The 17,356-nt window shown below is 45.2% G+C and overlaps 1 protein-coding gene across 1 annotated transcript; it reads right to left on the reverse strand.

The window, feature by feature from the left end:
- Positions 1 to 442: 442 nt before the first annotated feature.
- On the reverse strand, positions 443 to 14,200 carry LOC308272732 (protein CutA homolog; the record flags this gene model as incomplete). Its single annotated transcript, XM_080709678.1, has 6 exons — positions 443 to 542; positions 2,272 to 2,321; positions 2,614 to 2,659; positions 4,024 to 4,083; positions 7,260 to 7,408; positions 14,132 to 14,200. The coding sequence occupies 6 exons, from the start codon at positions 14,198 to 14,200 to the stop codon at positions 443 to 445; spliced, it is 474 nt and encodes a 157-aa protein (XP_080565804.1).
- Between the last annotated feature and the right edge of the window lie 3,156 nt (positions 14,201 to 17,356).

The following is a 17,356-nucleotide window of genomic DNA, read 5'->3' on the forward strand; positions in this document are numbered from 1 at the left end:
TGTCCATCTGAACAGAGCACTGGCTAGTCCTTCTAGAAGGAGGCATTCACCTACACATTTCCAGATGAACAAAGTCATTGGGTTCATTCCTCTCCAGAAGAAAAAGGGGCACAGTTACACCCGAGGCTTTTAAGGTTGGCCCAATGACTAAAGGTGGCAAACCTCATCCTTGCTGCCCTCTCTACTCCATGGCACACAACCCTCTGTGCCCTTCCAGGCTCCAGCCATCTTTAAACGTGTAGCACTCAGAGACAAGGTCTACTAGATTCTTGCTGGTCTGACTGGCCCAGCCTTCTCCTTCAGCCCTAGGAACCCCAGACCTTCAGCCTGCACAGGTTAGGTGCTCCTCCAAGCTGACAAGAACATGGAATCCACAGATGTTGGGGGGAAGAAAGAAGCCTTCTGATGAAGACTGGAGTCATGCACAAGCAGTTTCACCTACTCAGTCCTCCATGCCCTCCTCAAGCCACTTTAGATAGTGCACTTCTCCTTGGTCCACGAGAAGACTGAAGACCTCTGGGATTTCAAAAGGATGTACCAGCCTTTGGAAAGAAAGAAGAGCCCTGTGAGTGGCTCAAATGAGAATCAACTCAGGTGTGAAGAAACAACTGGCCAGTCTCTGAAGGCTCTCTGCATCTGCTATAGCTCAGGTGGCCAGCACTATGGCTTCCCAGCCCCAGTCCTGAGCCCATGGCTCCCAGCTGTCAACAGTGGTTTACAGCCTCACAGACGAGGGTCCAAATTCTAAGTCTGCCCTTACTAGCTGTGTGACTAAGGACAAGTCAATTTCTCTACAAATCCCTAAAAAAGATAAAAATAGTATCTCTATGATTGGATTGCTGATAAATTAAATAACACAAGTTACATTGTGCACTTAACTAGCGCATCAAATGGCACCATATACATTCATTAAATGTTAGCTCCAGCTGGGCGTGGTGGCGCATGCCTGTAATCCCAGTTCTTGGGAGGCTGAGACAGGAGGAGTGCAGGCTCACAGCCAGCTTTAAGAACCTGGCGAGACCCTGTTTTCTAATAAAAAATAAAACAAGTCTGAGGGTAGAACTGGGAGGTAGAATATCCCAGGGTTCAACCCCAGCACCAAAAATCCCACCAAAAAACAAATAAACCACCACCACCACCACAACAACAAAAATTAGCTACCATAAGCTAAAACAGATACTTTTTTGGCTGAACACTTTTACCTTTAAGCCTGAGTTTGTGTCATTTTTCAAAATTATGGTAACTCAGACTTGAGGAATAAGGCAGATATTTTCTCAAATAGAACAAAGCGAGTCCATTACTCAAATGAAGCCAATTTATATCACTTATGCCAGTGACAAAATTAATGTTTTGAAGCAAATATTAGAATTCTGGAAAACTTAAAATTGTCCCAACACTTACAGGTGCTTCTGAGGAGATACAGCTATCTTGTTAAACCCAATTTTGGAAAAAATATAAAATGATGTCATTTTTCCCACTAGTTTGTTTTTAAAAAATGATTACTTCTGGCCGGGCGTGGTGGCGCACGCTTGTAATCCCCGCGCTTGGGAGGCAGAGACAGGAGGATCGCACAGGTTCGAAGCCAGCCGCGCTGGCTTAGGAGACCCTGTTTCCAAAAATAAAATAGGTCTGGGAGTGTAGCCCGGAGATAGACGGGCTTCCAGGAACCCCAGTACCACACACACAAAAAAAAAGATTACTTATTAAAATAAATGACTCAGCCGGGCGTGGTGGCGCACGCTTGTAATCCCTGCACTTGGGAGGATGAGACAGGAGAACCGCACAGGTTTGAATACAGCCTCAGCTGGCTTAAGAGACCCTGTTTCCAAATAAAATATACAATAGGTCTGGGAGTATAGCCTGGAGGTATAAGGCCCCTGGGTTCCATCCCCAGTACCACCAAAAAATAAATAAATGATTCATATTAATATGGAATGGGTTTATTATCGCTATTTTATATCACTAAAATATTTTTTAATTTCTCAGATTTAACATCTGAAACAGTTAACTTTGATTAACCCACAACAAACCTCTTTCAGATCTAAGTAATTTTTCTAAGTGTGAGGCTTCTGAGACACCATTCTGAGATCCCCCCTCATTCTGGCTCCCTATTTCATAGAATCTAAAGCACTGGAGGGGCCAGGAGCTTATGGCGAGTCTAAGGGAGGTTGGCTAGGCTCCGGCACTCTTGTTACACAAGCTCACTCGCTTGTCCCTAGAATGTGCATGGCTATCCTGTGGTGAATGAGTGAGAGGAGATGGCAGCCCTACCTGATATAGCTGGACAGCATGAGGACCTTGGAAGTCTTTGTCTTTATTAACTGTAAGAGAAGAAGAAGAAGAAGACTACCACCTTCAGACCTGAGCCCTAGCTCTGCCCTGCTTATTCATCTGGCCCTTTAGCACACAGCATTCCTCCAGGTCACCAGGCCATGGTATCAGCTCATCAATGAGCCTTGGGCACCTGAGGGGGGCAAAACCTCCATCAGTTGATTTTTTGCTAATTTTTCAGTGGAATCTGAGGAAAGGCCTTGAGTTCACTCATTCCCTTATCTGCCCTCTTCAAAAGGGAAATCTCACTCACTTCCCTTTTCTGCCCCTGTCCTCACTCACCAACAAGGTCTCAGTAGCTTCTTCTATTTCTCCCTTCCAAAAGTACCTGGAGAATAGAACAAAACAAATTGCAGTGCTCATGAGGAGCCCAGTGAAATGTCAAACCTGGCCAGAGTAGATGATCCTGAGAAGGAAATAGTAAATCTTTCCAACCACATAAAGAATTCTAGAGATGGCCAAAGCCCCGTAGGTGATCTAGTCCAACCACTCTAACACATGCATCCAGCCTCTGCCAGAACATTCCCGGAGGCGGGAGGTTCACCACCCCCTGAAGAAGTCCGTCTAACTTAAAGATTTTTGCATAAGATAGTTTTTTCCTTTCTCCCTTTCCTCATCCCCTCCCCCCAACCCTCCCACCTGCCCACCCGCCTGCACTGGGGAGCAAACCCAGGGCTTCATGCATACTAGGCAAGCCCTCTACCCCTGAGCTACACCTCCAGCCAGAAACGTTTTTTCCTGAGATGTGCTGACATCTGCCACTGAGCTCTTTCCCCAACTGGTTGCATGAAGAACCACGAGGGTAGCTCTGTAGAACTCCCATGTCTTCTCTCTTCCAGGCTGGGCATCTCGGGCTCCTTCATTGCTCATCCCACACTCACAGCTCTCGGTCCCTCCCCACCTTCAGTGCTACATGATCACTGACTCTCAAAGCTGAGTGCCACTGAATGGATAAGTATAAAAACAGGAGGCTTTAGGGGAGACGTGACCCTTGTAAGAAATGGAAACCCTGAAAAGTTAAAAGTAGTGATAGTGACAGTGTTCAGAAGGGAGTACCTGACCAGAATCATGAGGAAAGGAGGAATTCAGCCTGAGAAGATGACACTGATCCAGGGCAAATGCTATGTCACAGATCTGTGGTAAAGATCTCTTATGAGCAGGGATGGACACAGGAAGGCGATGCTAGGCTAAGATTCTATTCCAGTTATAATATACTGGTTTCCAGACTGGATGAATAATGAATCATTTGTACAACTTTTTGTTGTTGCTTGCAATGGAATCCAGTGCCTTACATATGTTAGGCAAGCACTCTACCACTGAGCTACATCCCTAGTCTCTATACAAATTTTTAAAGACTCGGAGACCTGGGCCTCACTTTCGGGTAGGCTAACTGAAGAGATCTAGGCTGGAGCTCAGGGATCAAAATTACAGCCAAATCAAAGAGTCACTGCTATAGATGATGTGAACAATTACGGGATGATAACACTTTTTCCTTTTTCCTCCATACAGAGCATATTTTTGCTTTTCTTGGCTGACAAAAAACAACTGATTTCCTCTGACTATAAATAAGAGATGAACTACTGATTAATTTCCTGCCTTTGATAATTCCCCATTAGTTTGCTGCTCTTCCCACCAGTCAGGACCCAACCCTCACACTCCCCACTCCCCTCCATCGGCCACAGCATAACTCACAGTGAAGATGTCTTGGGCAGGATGTTCACAGAGGCAGCCAGCTTCTTCTCCAGTATGGCCCTAGAGCAAAGGGAGAGGGTGGCAGTCACTGGGGCAAGTTTCAGGGTCTTAAGACAAAAGGTGGTAGACAGAGGTTTCTGGGACTTGCCTGGAAATGTGAGTCTTAATGAGTAATCACTCAGGGCGTTCCTCCCCTGCTTTGGTTTGGGTGTGTTCCCAGAATCCATGTGTTGGACACTTAATCCTAAAAGCCATATATTAATGATATTTGTAGGTGGGGCCCTTGGAAAGTAATTAGTGGAATAGTAATGTGAGGTCAAAGCTGCAGCGAGCCCTGCTGAAGGCAATGTCTGATAGAGCTTCAAGGGCTGCACTGCCACGAGACTCAGCACCACAGCGCTACCGGTGTGCAATGCCAGCCCAAGCCAGCTGACACTGGGTTGAGCCCAGCACAGTCACAGGGGCTGGGCTGCAGAGCGCCTGTGCCACATAGCAACAAGAGCACAAGCATCTCCTCAGCAGACCACTAAAAACTTCTTAACATACCCAAGCTGAGTCCCCGGTCAGATAATCCTTAAAGTCCCACAGTCTCTGATCTCTGTGCAGAGCACTAGTGAGCACATAAACTGTGATGCAGCAGGTGTCTCTGAGACAGGAGATCAATCAGCAGTCACCAGCACAAGGAAGAAGCGCACCCAACCAGCTACATCAAGCGCTCAGAGTCAGGCCCGGGCGAATCTTTCTTAGATCTGAGAAAACCAAGGAGACTCGTCTCTGTTCTCTTAAGTGCTTGGACCCAGCCAAACAAACCTCACCTGGGCCTGCTCACCCATCTCTCCTTCCCTCAGCTGTTGCCAAGGGAAATGACCTCCTTTCTCTTCCCTTGAGTCCCAGGCTGACAAGTGTTCTATTCAAGGCTCCGTATTAATGTGACATTATCACCATCGTCACTCCCTTGGGAAATTCCCAACTGTAAGAGGAGACCCAAGGCACAGGCTCGTTCAGGCAACTGCTGCAAGTCTTGTTCACTCCATCACCCACTGAGAAATTCGATTTTATTGGTTCTTAAGGAGTGAGTTACACCCAAAAAAATAATCCCATTACTTCACAGGCCCTTTCCAATTTCCTTGGGATGTGTACCTCCTCAGAGACTGGTCACAGCAACCTGTCTGTAGGTAAAAGATTACAGAACTATGGATTAAACAAAAAGCCCCATGGAATTAAAAAAAGGAGCGGCAAGGGCGGTCAGACCGACTGCACACGCACACTCAAGACCAGCAGTGAGTCACACACAAAGGAACTCAAGCCCTAGGAAGCAGAAGCGACACCCATAAACTGCAGAGGCACAGGCTAGAGGCTCACAGACCAGATTCATGGTTTGGCCCTCATGGCTTTTTAAAATTGTTATTAATATTTAATATCACAATATTTCCCACTCAAAGTCATGCAGGTTGTCTAGCTCTTTACAAGAAAATAAATCTTACAACACTGGGCCTAAAGTTCCACAGGACACATTCGGCTAGGCTAGAGCGGAGCAGCAGCTCCCTGGAACCAGCACAGTCCCACTGCTCTTTCCCCCCAACTCCAGGAAGCATGAGGGTGGCCATCCACCAGCAGCCTTCGTCCTTGGACCACACTCACTCTGATTCAAGTCATCTGCCTATCAGCATTTGTTCCTATGACCCTGGACCAACCTTACGTTAATATCAGCTTCAAGAATGCTGACTTGTAAAGCAAGAAAAGGAGCAAGGAGCCAAATCTATTACCTCCTAGTTCCCCTAACCCTCTTCACAGCTGTATTCAGAGAGAGAAGAGGAAAATTCAGATTCAACAAACATTTACTGAGCATCTATTACATTCCATTTACTAGGGTACACATTGTATATATTTCATGTAACTTGACTCTCACAACAACTCTGTGAGATTGGTAATTCAGAACACCGATGCTTCAAGATTAAAAGTACAGTCAGGTATGGCAGGGCGTGCCTGTAATCCCTAGTACATGGGAGACTGAATCCAGAGGTCTGCAGATCCAAGGACAGCCTCAGTAAGTACTGAGACTCTCATTGACATAGAAACCCTGTTTCAAAATAAAAGTAAAGGTCTAGGGTGTAGCTCAGAGGTAGAATGTCTCTGAGTTCAAGACCCAGAATCATAAAAAAAAAAAAAGTAAAAAAGAAGGGAAGTAGAGGTGAGTATAGTGGTGCACACTTATAAGCCCAGTACCTGGGACGCTGAGATAGGAGGGTCACAGGGTGGAAGCCAGTATGCAGGAACTTAGTGAGATACTGTTTCACAAATAAAAATAAGACAGGGCTGGGGTGTAGCTCAGAGGTAGAATGCCCCTGAGTTCAATCCCTAGTACACAGAGAGGGGGGGAGAAAAAGAGAGAGAAGTAGATATGGCTCAGCAGCAGAAGTGTTTGCCTAGCACGCTCAAGGCCTTGGGTTTGATCCCTCACACTTCCAAAAGTGAAAGAAAGAGAGACAGACAGACAGACAGACAGACAGACAGACAGAGGCAGACAGGCAGGCAACTTGCCCAGGTCACATACGTAGTAAGTGACACGCTCAACACTCAAAGCCTGGACAAGCCCAGGGTCACTGCTCTTTCCACAGCTACTTCTAGAAACCTGCCCCATGCTTGGTTTTTGTTTTAGTTTGGGGACTAAAGATTGAATCCAGGGGTGTTCTACCTCCGAGCTATACTCCCAGCTGTTTTATTTTTGAAATAGAGTCATGCTAAGTTGCTGAGGCTGACCTCAAACCTGCGATCCTCCTGTCTCAGCCTCCCGGTACTAGGATTACAGTTGTGCAACCACTGTGCCCAGCTCCTGCTCCAAACCTGGAATGGCTTCCTCCCACCCTAGAATATGCACATCTGGGCGGAGCAGAGAATGCCTCCATGAAGAAAAGAGCTGGGCCAGCAGTCAGGAGACTTAGGCGTCAACCTGCAGGGCTCCACAGCACTCTTCCCCAGTGCCCTGGGCAAAGCACTTCTCTCTGTGGGTCTTGCGTCCCTTTCTCACCCCACGTGACACTCAACATTTTCCGGCCAGCAGCAGGACTCAGCCGTGCTCTACACACCACCCCAAGCAGAGAGCTGTGGAGTTCACCACTAAATGAACTCATCACTGCTGTTAGTCAGAAGCAAGAGAAGGACCCCAAAGTCACCCTCAGGGGCACCCTGGAGCTGCCTCCCCCTCCTGGGGCAGCACCTTAGCTCCTGCACAGTACCTGGCAATGTCCCTGGCAATTTGCTCATTGGGACAGTTGACAAAGACGATGGCGTGAGTGCCAGAGACGTAGCTGCCGGTGATGGCTGAGTGGAGCTGCAGGCTAAGGGTCCTGAGCATGGGGTACATCAGAAAAGCAGCTGTCAGGATCTACACGGTGGAAAAGAAAATCACAGGTCAATGGCTCCCAGCTCACACAGCCTGAAACCAAGGCTGAGATCGGTTTTTTTCATCCCTTTGCCCCATCATCATAGTTATTTTTCCTGAGATATACACTGAGCTTTAGTAATAAACAGTTGTTTTTTTTGGGGGTGGCACTGAGTTCCTGGAAGCCTTTCTATCTCCCAGACCTATTTTTATATTTTTATTTGGAAACAGGGTCTCTTAAGCCAGAGAGGCTGGCTTCGAACCTGCGCGATCCTCCTGTCTCTGCCTCCCAAGCGCGGGGATTACAAGCGTGCGCCACCACGCCTGGCGCTAAACAGTTCTTATGCCTATTTTCCTCTACATTTTTTACATGAGAAAAAAAATGGGGCTCACAAAAAAAAAAAACTTGCTCAAACCCAAAGCTTTACTTGGTGAAGTCAGGATATGAGCTCAAGCCTGGATTACTTCAAATCCATTTTATTGTACAAAACTATAATAGCAGGTAGCCGGGCGTGGTGGCGCACGCTTGTAATCCCCGCACTTGGGAGGCAGAGACAGGAGGATCTCGCAGGTTCGAAGCCAGCCGCGCGCACTGGCTTAGGAGACCATTTCCAAATAAAAATGTAAAAATAGGTCTGGGAGTGTAGCCCGGAGGTAGAAGGGCTTCCAGGAACCCCAGTACCACCACCAAAAAAAAAAAAAAAAAAAACTACAATAGCAGGTAATACTAACTGGCATCCACTGAACTGCCATCATCACACGGAGATGACTATGCATGTTAAGTTCTTACATCTACTGGTGTTTTAAGGAGTAATTTCATCTGCATTCATTTGTGTATATACCAAGTGCAGTGTGCAGTCTACTGCAAAAAGCAGGCTTGCAAGCAAACTAGTTCTAAAACCAGGTGGCCTGTGCTACTGTGACCAAAGGCTGGGAGGACCAAGAGGAAGGCTCTATTGCAAGGAGCAGGCTTTGAAAAGATATGGGGATGTCAGCAATAATGAAAAGATGTCACCCGAGATGGATCTGAAATAATATGTAGGACTACAAGAAGAAAGGATACTCTAAGTAAATGATAATATGTGCAACTCAACTCAAGAGGGTATGAGGGACAGATGAAATATCTAGTCTGCATGGCCGTAGTGTGGGTAAGAATGAGATCAGGAGGAAACGAGGCTACCTTTTTTTTTTTTTTTTTTTTTTTTTGCGGGTCTGGGGATGAAACTCAGGGGCATTTGACCTCTGAGCTACACCCTTTGCCCTATTTTTTATTCTTAATTTTGAAACAGGGTCTCACTAAGATGTGGAGGGCCTCACTAAGTAGCTGAGGCTGTCTGTGAATTGTGATTCTCGGTTGTCTGTGAACTGCGATTCTCCAGTCTCAGCTCCTGAATGCTGGGATTACAAGTGTGCGCCACCATGCCCGCCTCTAGAATTTTTTTTTTTTTTTTAAGAAAAGTGTCAGGCCAAGGAGTTGGAGCTTTGTATTTAGGTGAAGGGGACGCTTAGTGGCTTTTAAGTAAGATGGCCATAAAACAGTCAAGCCAAGTAGAGTTACAAAAGGACTGGGTATGGGGAGTGGCCACAAGATAGCCTACTTAGCCATTTCAACGACCCAGAAAAACACATAAGATCGTGAGCAAAAGTTGACAGTGAGCTTGTGAGGGGAAAATACATTCAAGATAAAAATTTTCATTTTATTTTAATGACAGACTTAAAATAAGAGGGAATGGAGAGAATTGGAGAACCTTCCACTCTAGGGTTTTCTGCTGGGCAGATATAATGGGGCCATTAACAGGGATACAGACAACTTGCAAGGAATAAGGCTGTGACTCAGCGAGGCTAATCAAGAACTGCTTCTCCTGCCTTCCGGGCCAGGGCTCAGGCTTTGCTCGTGAACCTGCTCCCCCACTTTACACTGTTGCCCAACTCCTACTTCCTGGCACTCACTACTCAGGGCCTGCGTAGTGTTCTTGTGTCTTAGGCTTCAGTTTGACTTCAGGCCTTTCTGGGTTGGGTTTCCCATTCTCTCCCACTACCTCTTCCAGTGACTCTAACTCAACATACTACCTTAGTCCTCTGAATCAAACCAGTAACCATGCAAGAATAAAAGAACCAAGCTTTTCAAGAAAGCCTTTTTTGTTACTTCTTTAGTGACAACTTAAACTATAGGAAAAAGCCAGGGATAGTGACACAGCCTGTAATCCCAGTACTCAGGAGGCTGAGATAGGACAATTGCAGGTTTGAGGCCAGCCTCAGCAACTTAACAAGACCTTCAGCAACTTAGCAAGACCCTACTTCAAAAACAAACAACAACAACAAAAACAAAACAAAACAAAAAAAACGAAGCTGGATTTGGTGGCGCACGCCTGTAATCACTGGTTCAAAGCCAGCCATGGCCATTTAGTGAGGCTCTCAGCAACCTAGTGAGACCTTGCTTCCACATAAGAAATAAAATCAGGCTGGGGGTGTAGATCAGAGGTAGAATGCCTCTAGGTTCAATCCCTATTACTACAAAAAACAAAATTAAAAAATGGTAGAATAAGCCAGGTGTGGTGGCGCACACTTGTAATCCTGGTATTTGGGAAGCTGAGATAGGAGGATCGCAGTTGGCAGTCAGCCTCAGTTATTAGTGAGGCCCTCTGCAACTCAGTGAGACCCTGTTTCAAAATAAAGAATAAAAGCTGGGCGTGGTGGCGCACACTTGTAATCCCTGCGCTTGGGAGGCTGAGACAGGAGGATCACACAGGTTCAAAGCCAGCCTCAGCTACTTAGTGAGGCTCTCAGCAACTTAGTGAGACCCAGTTTCCAAATAAAGTATATAAAAAAAATAGGTCTGGGAGTATAGCCCGTAGGTAGAAAGGCTCTGAGTTCCACCCCCATTACCACAAAAAATAAGTAAGTAAATAAATAAATAAATAAATAAATAAATAGGGCTGGGGGTATAACTTGGTAAAATGCCCCTGGGTTCCATCCCTAGTACCAAAAAAAAAAAAAAAAGGTAGAACACCCCTGAGTGGTATCCCCAGCACTAAAACAACAACAAAAAGAAAATAAAAACTATAGGAAAACAAGCATGAGAGGGCAGGATTTAAATTCTAGTACTACTAGCTGCCTGTGGCCTCTGGCCTACTTCCTCTCTCTTCTATAAACCTCATCTAGGACTTGGGAGATTATGACACCCTGCTGCCTAAACTGGAGCTGCCAGGAGTTCAAACAAGATAGGAAAAGCCATTTGCAATCGCTAACTCAATAAAGAAAGGGCTGTGCTTTGTTTGCTAGCAAATCTCCAGCACAGTTCCTGCCACACAGCAGGTTCTCAATACACACTTGTGGCCTAGCGAATTAGCCACACACAAGTGAAATACTGTCGCTGAGGTTAAATGGCGTTGAGAAGTAAGTATGGCTTTTGGGCCACCCACTGTTAGCAGTTCTTTTCGCAGAGAACTGGACATACTGGAACACTGTAAGGTGTCCAACTACATGACAAGATGCATATTCATCTGCAGGGTGGTTGGCCACAAAGACGAATGAGGTTGCTAAGGTGACTGGAAGGGATGAAAGCACCACATAAGCTTGTCCTTGACTAAAAGATCATTCCCAGGGAAGAGCTGAGGCATTTCGGCCAGCAGGCATCCATGGGACACAGCGCTAACAGGATCAAATGTAAACTTAGAGTGCATTCAAAGTTGTAGATGAGCTCATAGTCGAAACGCTAACATGTAAATGGGCCCTCCGGCATCATCTAAGACCATCTTTAAATCAAGAGAGGAGAAAGCAAGGCAGAAAACATAGAAACTTAGTGACAGAACCAAGTCTTGCTTCCAAGAGTCCTGCCTTCCATTCTGGCTTCTGTGTTGCAAGGAGCATGGCTGAGAATTGATTCTGTGATAAAGGGAGCCTAGGCCTTAGCTTCAGTAACGCCATGCTGTTACCCTAGGTGACCCCAAGGCACTAATGTGCATCAGCTTGGGAACTAATGTTTATCACCAGGTACCTTGCCAGTCACAAATAACTGCCTGTTTGGCTTCTGTAACTCCTGCTTAGCTTATACCTGCAGGGAAACAAAGGCCGTTAGGAACTTTCTATCCTTAAAACAATAGAAAGGTGGACAATAGAGGGGAATGACATGGGTTGCTGAGCGCCTACACAATGCGTTCCTGGTTTCTGTACTTTTCGCTTGACTTGCACACCCACTAAAAGAAACTGCTGATTGTCCATTCTTTGGGAACCTAAACTCTTCACTCCTGAGCTTGTGATTTTGACACATAAAAAGAGCCCTGAGAAATGGTTTGGGGCTGCACTCAGGACTACCCTGCAGTGTAGTCCCCGGCCGGCTGATAATGACTTTCTATTCGGCTTAAACTAAGTCTGAGTGGTCTTCTCTGGTGGTCGCCCTATAACACCTAGTTCTTTTCAACTCAGGGAAAATGGGGGACGTCTGGCATGTTTAGAGACAATTTTAACCATCATGACTAGGGAGGATCTGCTATTTTCCTCTAGGTCTATCTCCTAGACCACAGAGCTGCTACTAAACCTCCTTCTGTAGTACCACTGAAGGTACTACAGCCCCCTCCCATCGGACAGGAAATACTCATTCTCATTCTATATTCTCAGCATCTTTCCACCCAAGCAGAGAATGTGTGCTTGAGAAATGTCTGTGGACCATATCAAGAAAGTATCAGAAGTATTAAAGAGCTAGGTATGGTGGTACATGCCTATAATTCCAGTCCTGGGCAGCTGAGAGAGAAGGATTCAAGACCATTCTCCGCAATTTAGCAAGACTCTCAGGCCTAGCGAGACCCTGTTTCAAAACAAAAAATAAGTCTGGGCGGAGCCAGGTGTGGTGGTGCAGGACTGTAATCTTAGTACTTGAGAGGCTGAGACAGGCAGATCACAGGTTTGAAGCCAGCCTCAGCAACTAAGCAAAGCTCTCAGCAACTTAGTGTGGCTCTGAGGTATAATGGCCCTGGGTTCAATCCCCAGCACCACTAAATAAATAAATAAATAAATGAATAAATAAATAAGGGCTGGGGGATGTAGTTCAGAGGTAGAATACACTGAGTTCAATCCCTGCCATAGGGAAAAAAAAAAAAAAGACAGAGAAAAATATACATATAACACTCCCTAACAAAACATTTACTATAATGGAAAAAGGCTCCCCACAAATTTTAGAGAAAAGACTTCATATCATAAAGGATTCATATTTACATCCTTTACTATACATCTTTTCATAAATTTCTTTCATAATCCACTCTTTTTTTTTTTAGGTTGTACTGGGGATTAAACTCAGTGATGCTCTACTGAGCTACATCCCCAGCCCTTTTTGTTCTGAGATAGGGTCTCAATAAATTGCCTAAGATGGCTTCAAACTTGCAATCCTCCTGATTCAGCCTCCTTAGTAGCTGGGATTACAGGCACACACCACCCACATCCAGTTTATAACAGTATACCTTTTCTAATTTTGCATTGTGATATAAAAGGATACTATAGTTCTAGAGTATATACATAGCTTTTATTACTGTGTGTGTGTGTGTGTGCGCGCGCGCGCTGGGGATTGAACCCAAAGGCATTCTACCTTCAAGCTACACCCCAAGTCTGATTTTATTTCTTATTTGGAAACAGGGGTCTCCTTAGGTTGATGAGAATCTCACTACTTGCTGAGCCTGTTCTCAAACCTGCTATCCTCCTGTTTCAGCCTCCCAAGTACTGGAATTATAGGTGTGTGCTACCACATCTGGCTGTATATAGGGGTTTTTTTTGTTTTGTTTTGTTTTTGGTGGTACTGGGGGTGGAACCCAGAGGCTTTCTACCTCCGGGCTATACTCCCAGACCTTTTTTTATATTTTATTTGGAAACAGGGTCTCACTAAATTGCTGGAAGCCTCACTGAGTAGCTGAGGCTGGCTTTGAACCTGTGTGATCCTCCTGTCTCAGCCTCCCAAATGCGGGGATTACAAGCATGCGCCACCACGCATATAGCTTTTAAAAGTTTTAATTGACTTTACACTCTGTGACAAAGAAGGGGCATCACCAGTCACCTAATCTGGTGGCATTAAGCCTGTATGTAATCCATATAGTTCTAAAAAATTTGTAAATAAGTACCCTGAAATCAAATACAACACTGAATTTATCTGCATTTTCCTGGGGTACAAATCTAGAACGTCCAAAAACAACTCAGAGATTTATAGTGCCCAGAACCACTGATTTGTGTCAGTTTTCAAAGATGGGAAAATAATGGCCAGAGAATGGCACGGTCGCTCCAAAAGTGAGCAGCAGGGCTGGACCAGACCCTGGTTCCTCATGCTCTCCCGTGGCTCTTTCCACCGCCCCCACCATCACTGGTGCCACTCTGTTCTCGCTTCCAACATTGACATCTTAAGATATTTTAGAGATGAGAAAAGAGCACCGAGAAAATCACAGAGAAACGAGATAGTAACTGCAATAGGAAAAAGATTCAATCAGGAAAGAATTCCCCCACTCTAGGGATGAAACAAAGCCCAGTCACCTGTCCCCAGACAGGAGGAAAGGTAGCTGGTAACCTTGAGAACCACCCCACGATCTCCAAGACACAGAGCAGTGCTTCCAAGGATCGTACAGCTCACCCTCTATCCACCTGCCCCCAGCTCAAAACCCCAAAGGCAGTGAAGAGAAATAACACCTTCAGGCCCTAGGTTGGGAGTTTAAGAGTGAGGGCGTTCGCAGCACTGTAGACTGAGACACTCACCAGAAGGCATATGAGGACAGAAGGCCGAAGGTAGCCTGGCAGAGAGCACCGTGATCCTAGCCTGTCCATGGCGTCACTGGTAAGTTAGCACAAGGCAGTGGCAGTGAATTATAGCCTCAGACTGGGTGCTGGCTGGTGGGCGGGCACTGAGGCCTTAACTACCCTCTCTCTCCACAGCCTTTGGCCTGCACACTGCCCAGTCCCGCCCCTCTCAGCCAGGCTGGCCAGAAGACAGTATGCAGGGAGTTGGGAAAGAAACGGAGGTATTTTTCCCTGGACATGCCTCTCCCTTGAAATTTACAAGCTAAGCACCATACTCAGACCTATACCTCTTGCAAAAATATATGCTCTTCTCTCTTCCTAAACAAATGAAGAGCAATGATGTCCCCAGAGATGTATAGATAGAGACATAAACCTTTCTTAAAACACAAAACCTTCAAAAACCCATAGCACATAAATAGTAGTACACAAAACTCTTCTCGAAAGAGGCCAAGCCACCAACAAAAACAGTGAAGCACGTATCGGGCTCCTTCTGTGTCCCACACTGTGCCTTCCTTCAGGCCCTCCTTCCCAATTCTCCTTGGCTTACGACACTTGCTCACTACTTCTCTTCCTAGTGAACTCATTTTCCTTTCCAGGCCAATTGCTCCAGGCAGGCTAACTTTAAAATGACGACAACTCTGAGCCCAGGGAAAGAGATCCTGTGTATAGGTAACAGGTCAACTGTTAAATAAGAGAACTGTTTTATATCTTGATTGTTCTGCAGTTACACGAATATAAAGATTCAACAAACTGTACATTTAAACAAGTGAATTTTATTGTATGTAAGTAATATATAAAGCAAAAAGGGGGAAATGCAGAAACCAACTGAAATTTGTTAAAATGGGTGGATAAACAGCACACCCGCTAAGCAAATCAGGTCTGCAGATGGCCAGTCCCTACTCTCCCGGGATCACTTGATCACCTGCCTGTCTCACTCCTTGGGACTCTAAATTATTGAAGGCCTGATATACTTCCTAGCAAAATGTCTAACAGAGCAGTTCATCACTTACAGTTCTAATCCTATTGTTTACATAAACTGAGCAGACAAGTTACTTAGCTTGTTTTTTGTTTTTGTTTTATTTTTTTGTTTTTGGTGGTACTGGGGTTCCTGGAAACCCTTCTATCTCCGGGCTACACTCCCAGACCTATTTTATATTTTCTATTTGGAAACAGGGCCTCTTAAGCCAGCTCACGCCCCGCTCCTTCCACAGCTGTTTCTCCACCACTGCCTGCAGAGGGATTAGGGGCAAATGAACAGCAATCAGGTCATTACAGGAGAAAATATTGCTTTCACCCAAGAAGAGGAAAACAAGACACGGCTGGCTTCGAACCAGCGCGATCCTCCTGTCTCCGCTTCCCAAGCACGGGGATTACAAGCGTGAGCCACCACGCCCGGCTTAGCCGCTGTTTTAATGGGGGGGGGGGTGGTAAGGGAAGGGCTAATACTTTTTGTGCCATTTCAAGAGCAAATAGTCTCTTGTCAACTACCAACCTCTATTTGTAATAGAAAAGCTTATCTGTGGTCAGAGAAAATAAGACTGGTACTAAGAAAACCTTGATATTTTAAGCTCTCTAAATCAGGACTATGATCTTTCATCCCTATTAATAAGAATGGACACTGTTAATGACCATTTACCTCAGATGCTCAGATGATTTCCAAAGATGATGTCTCCAAGCTTAGCATAGGACCCTGTATAGAGTTTATTCCAGATGTTTGCTGAATGAGTTAGAGTTACAGATGTGTGGCTGGTGATGTACAGATGATGGTAATGATGAAAGTGATTTGAGGTAATGAGAGAAGACTGACATGAGCTATTATCTGGAAGAAGCAAACTCTGGATCCCCTGTGTCCTTTAACTCGACACCTCTACTCCCTCCAAATTCAATTACAAGATTAGATTCTAGAACCCTATTTCACATTTATGGCTTTGGCAGTTTCTTCATATATATCAAGGATCTTAGGACCAAGGATCTAGCCTCTTCTTCTGAAGGCTTTTAATTCTCCTTCCTCCCCATGGGATTCTGATTCTAGCTCAGACTCTGAGCAAGGCTTAGGGTTCCCTTCAAACTCAAATACTACTGTGTCCATCACCATCACCCACTTTATTGTTTGCCTTCCTTCAACTTTTCTATTTTGAAGTTTCTTTTGCATTTCTTTATAGGCATACAGCAATTTACCATTTATTAAATATATATATATATATATATATATATATATATATATATCAGTACTAGGAATTAAACCCAGGGAATTCTAATTCTGAGCTACACCCTCAGCCCTTTTTTTTTCCTTCTTTTTTTTTTTGTGGGTCTGGGGATGGAACCCAGGGGCATTTGACCTCTGAGCTACACCCCCTGCCCTATTATTTTTATTCTTTTATTTTGAAACAGGATCTCACTAAGTTACGAAGGGCCTCACTAAGTAGCTGAGACTGTCCGCAAACAATGATCCTCCAGTCTCAGCCTTCTGAATGCTGGGAATACAAGCGTGCGGTACCACGCCCAGCCCTATTTTTTTATTCTTTATTTTAAAACAGGGTCTTGCTAAGTTGTGAAAGGCCTCACTATGTATCTGAGGCTAGCCAAAAACCTGTGACCCTCCTGTCTTGGCCTCCAAATTACAAACATGCACCACCACACCTGGCAACTGAAATCTTTTTTAAAAGCCAAACTTCAATCCAGGAAAGAAACCACATCACTTGCAGCATCGGTCAAGTCCAAGGCCTGGCATAAGACAGAACTCGGTTTCCTGAAACTTATCTTTACTTCTGGTTGTGCTGATGTTCTTCTTCCTGATCTATGGATATAGACTCGGTTATCCCCAAAGACTGAAACTCTAGCAGTTCACTAATTTCCTTTGATATTGATAAATTTATAACACATCCATTTTGCAGACTGATTTTTCCAACTTCCTCATAAGTTCTACATGTGTAATCATTCATAGCATCCTCCCCAAATGTCCACGAGGCTTTATTACGAACGGCTGGTTTTATATCCTCCATCACCTCTTTTATCAACAAAGTTTCAGGGTTGCCAGGCGTGGTGGTGCATGCTTGTAATCCCAGCATTTGGGAGGCTGAGACCGAAGGATCACCGTTTCCGGACAACCTCAGCTACTTAGGCCCTCTGTAACTGAGATCCTGGGGCTGTAGCTTGGAGGTCGAATGCCCCTGGGTTCCATCC

Source organism: Muscardinus avellanarius (assembly GCF_963383645.1).
Source record: "Muscardinus avellanarius genome assembly, chromosome: 13".
Classification (NCBI taxonomy): domain Eukaryota; kingdom Metazoa; phylum Chordata; class Mammalia; order Rodentia; family Gliridae; genus Muscardinus; species Muscardinus avellanarius.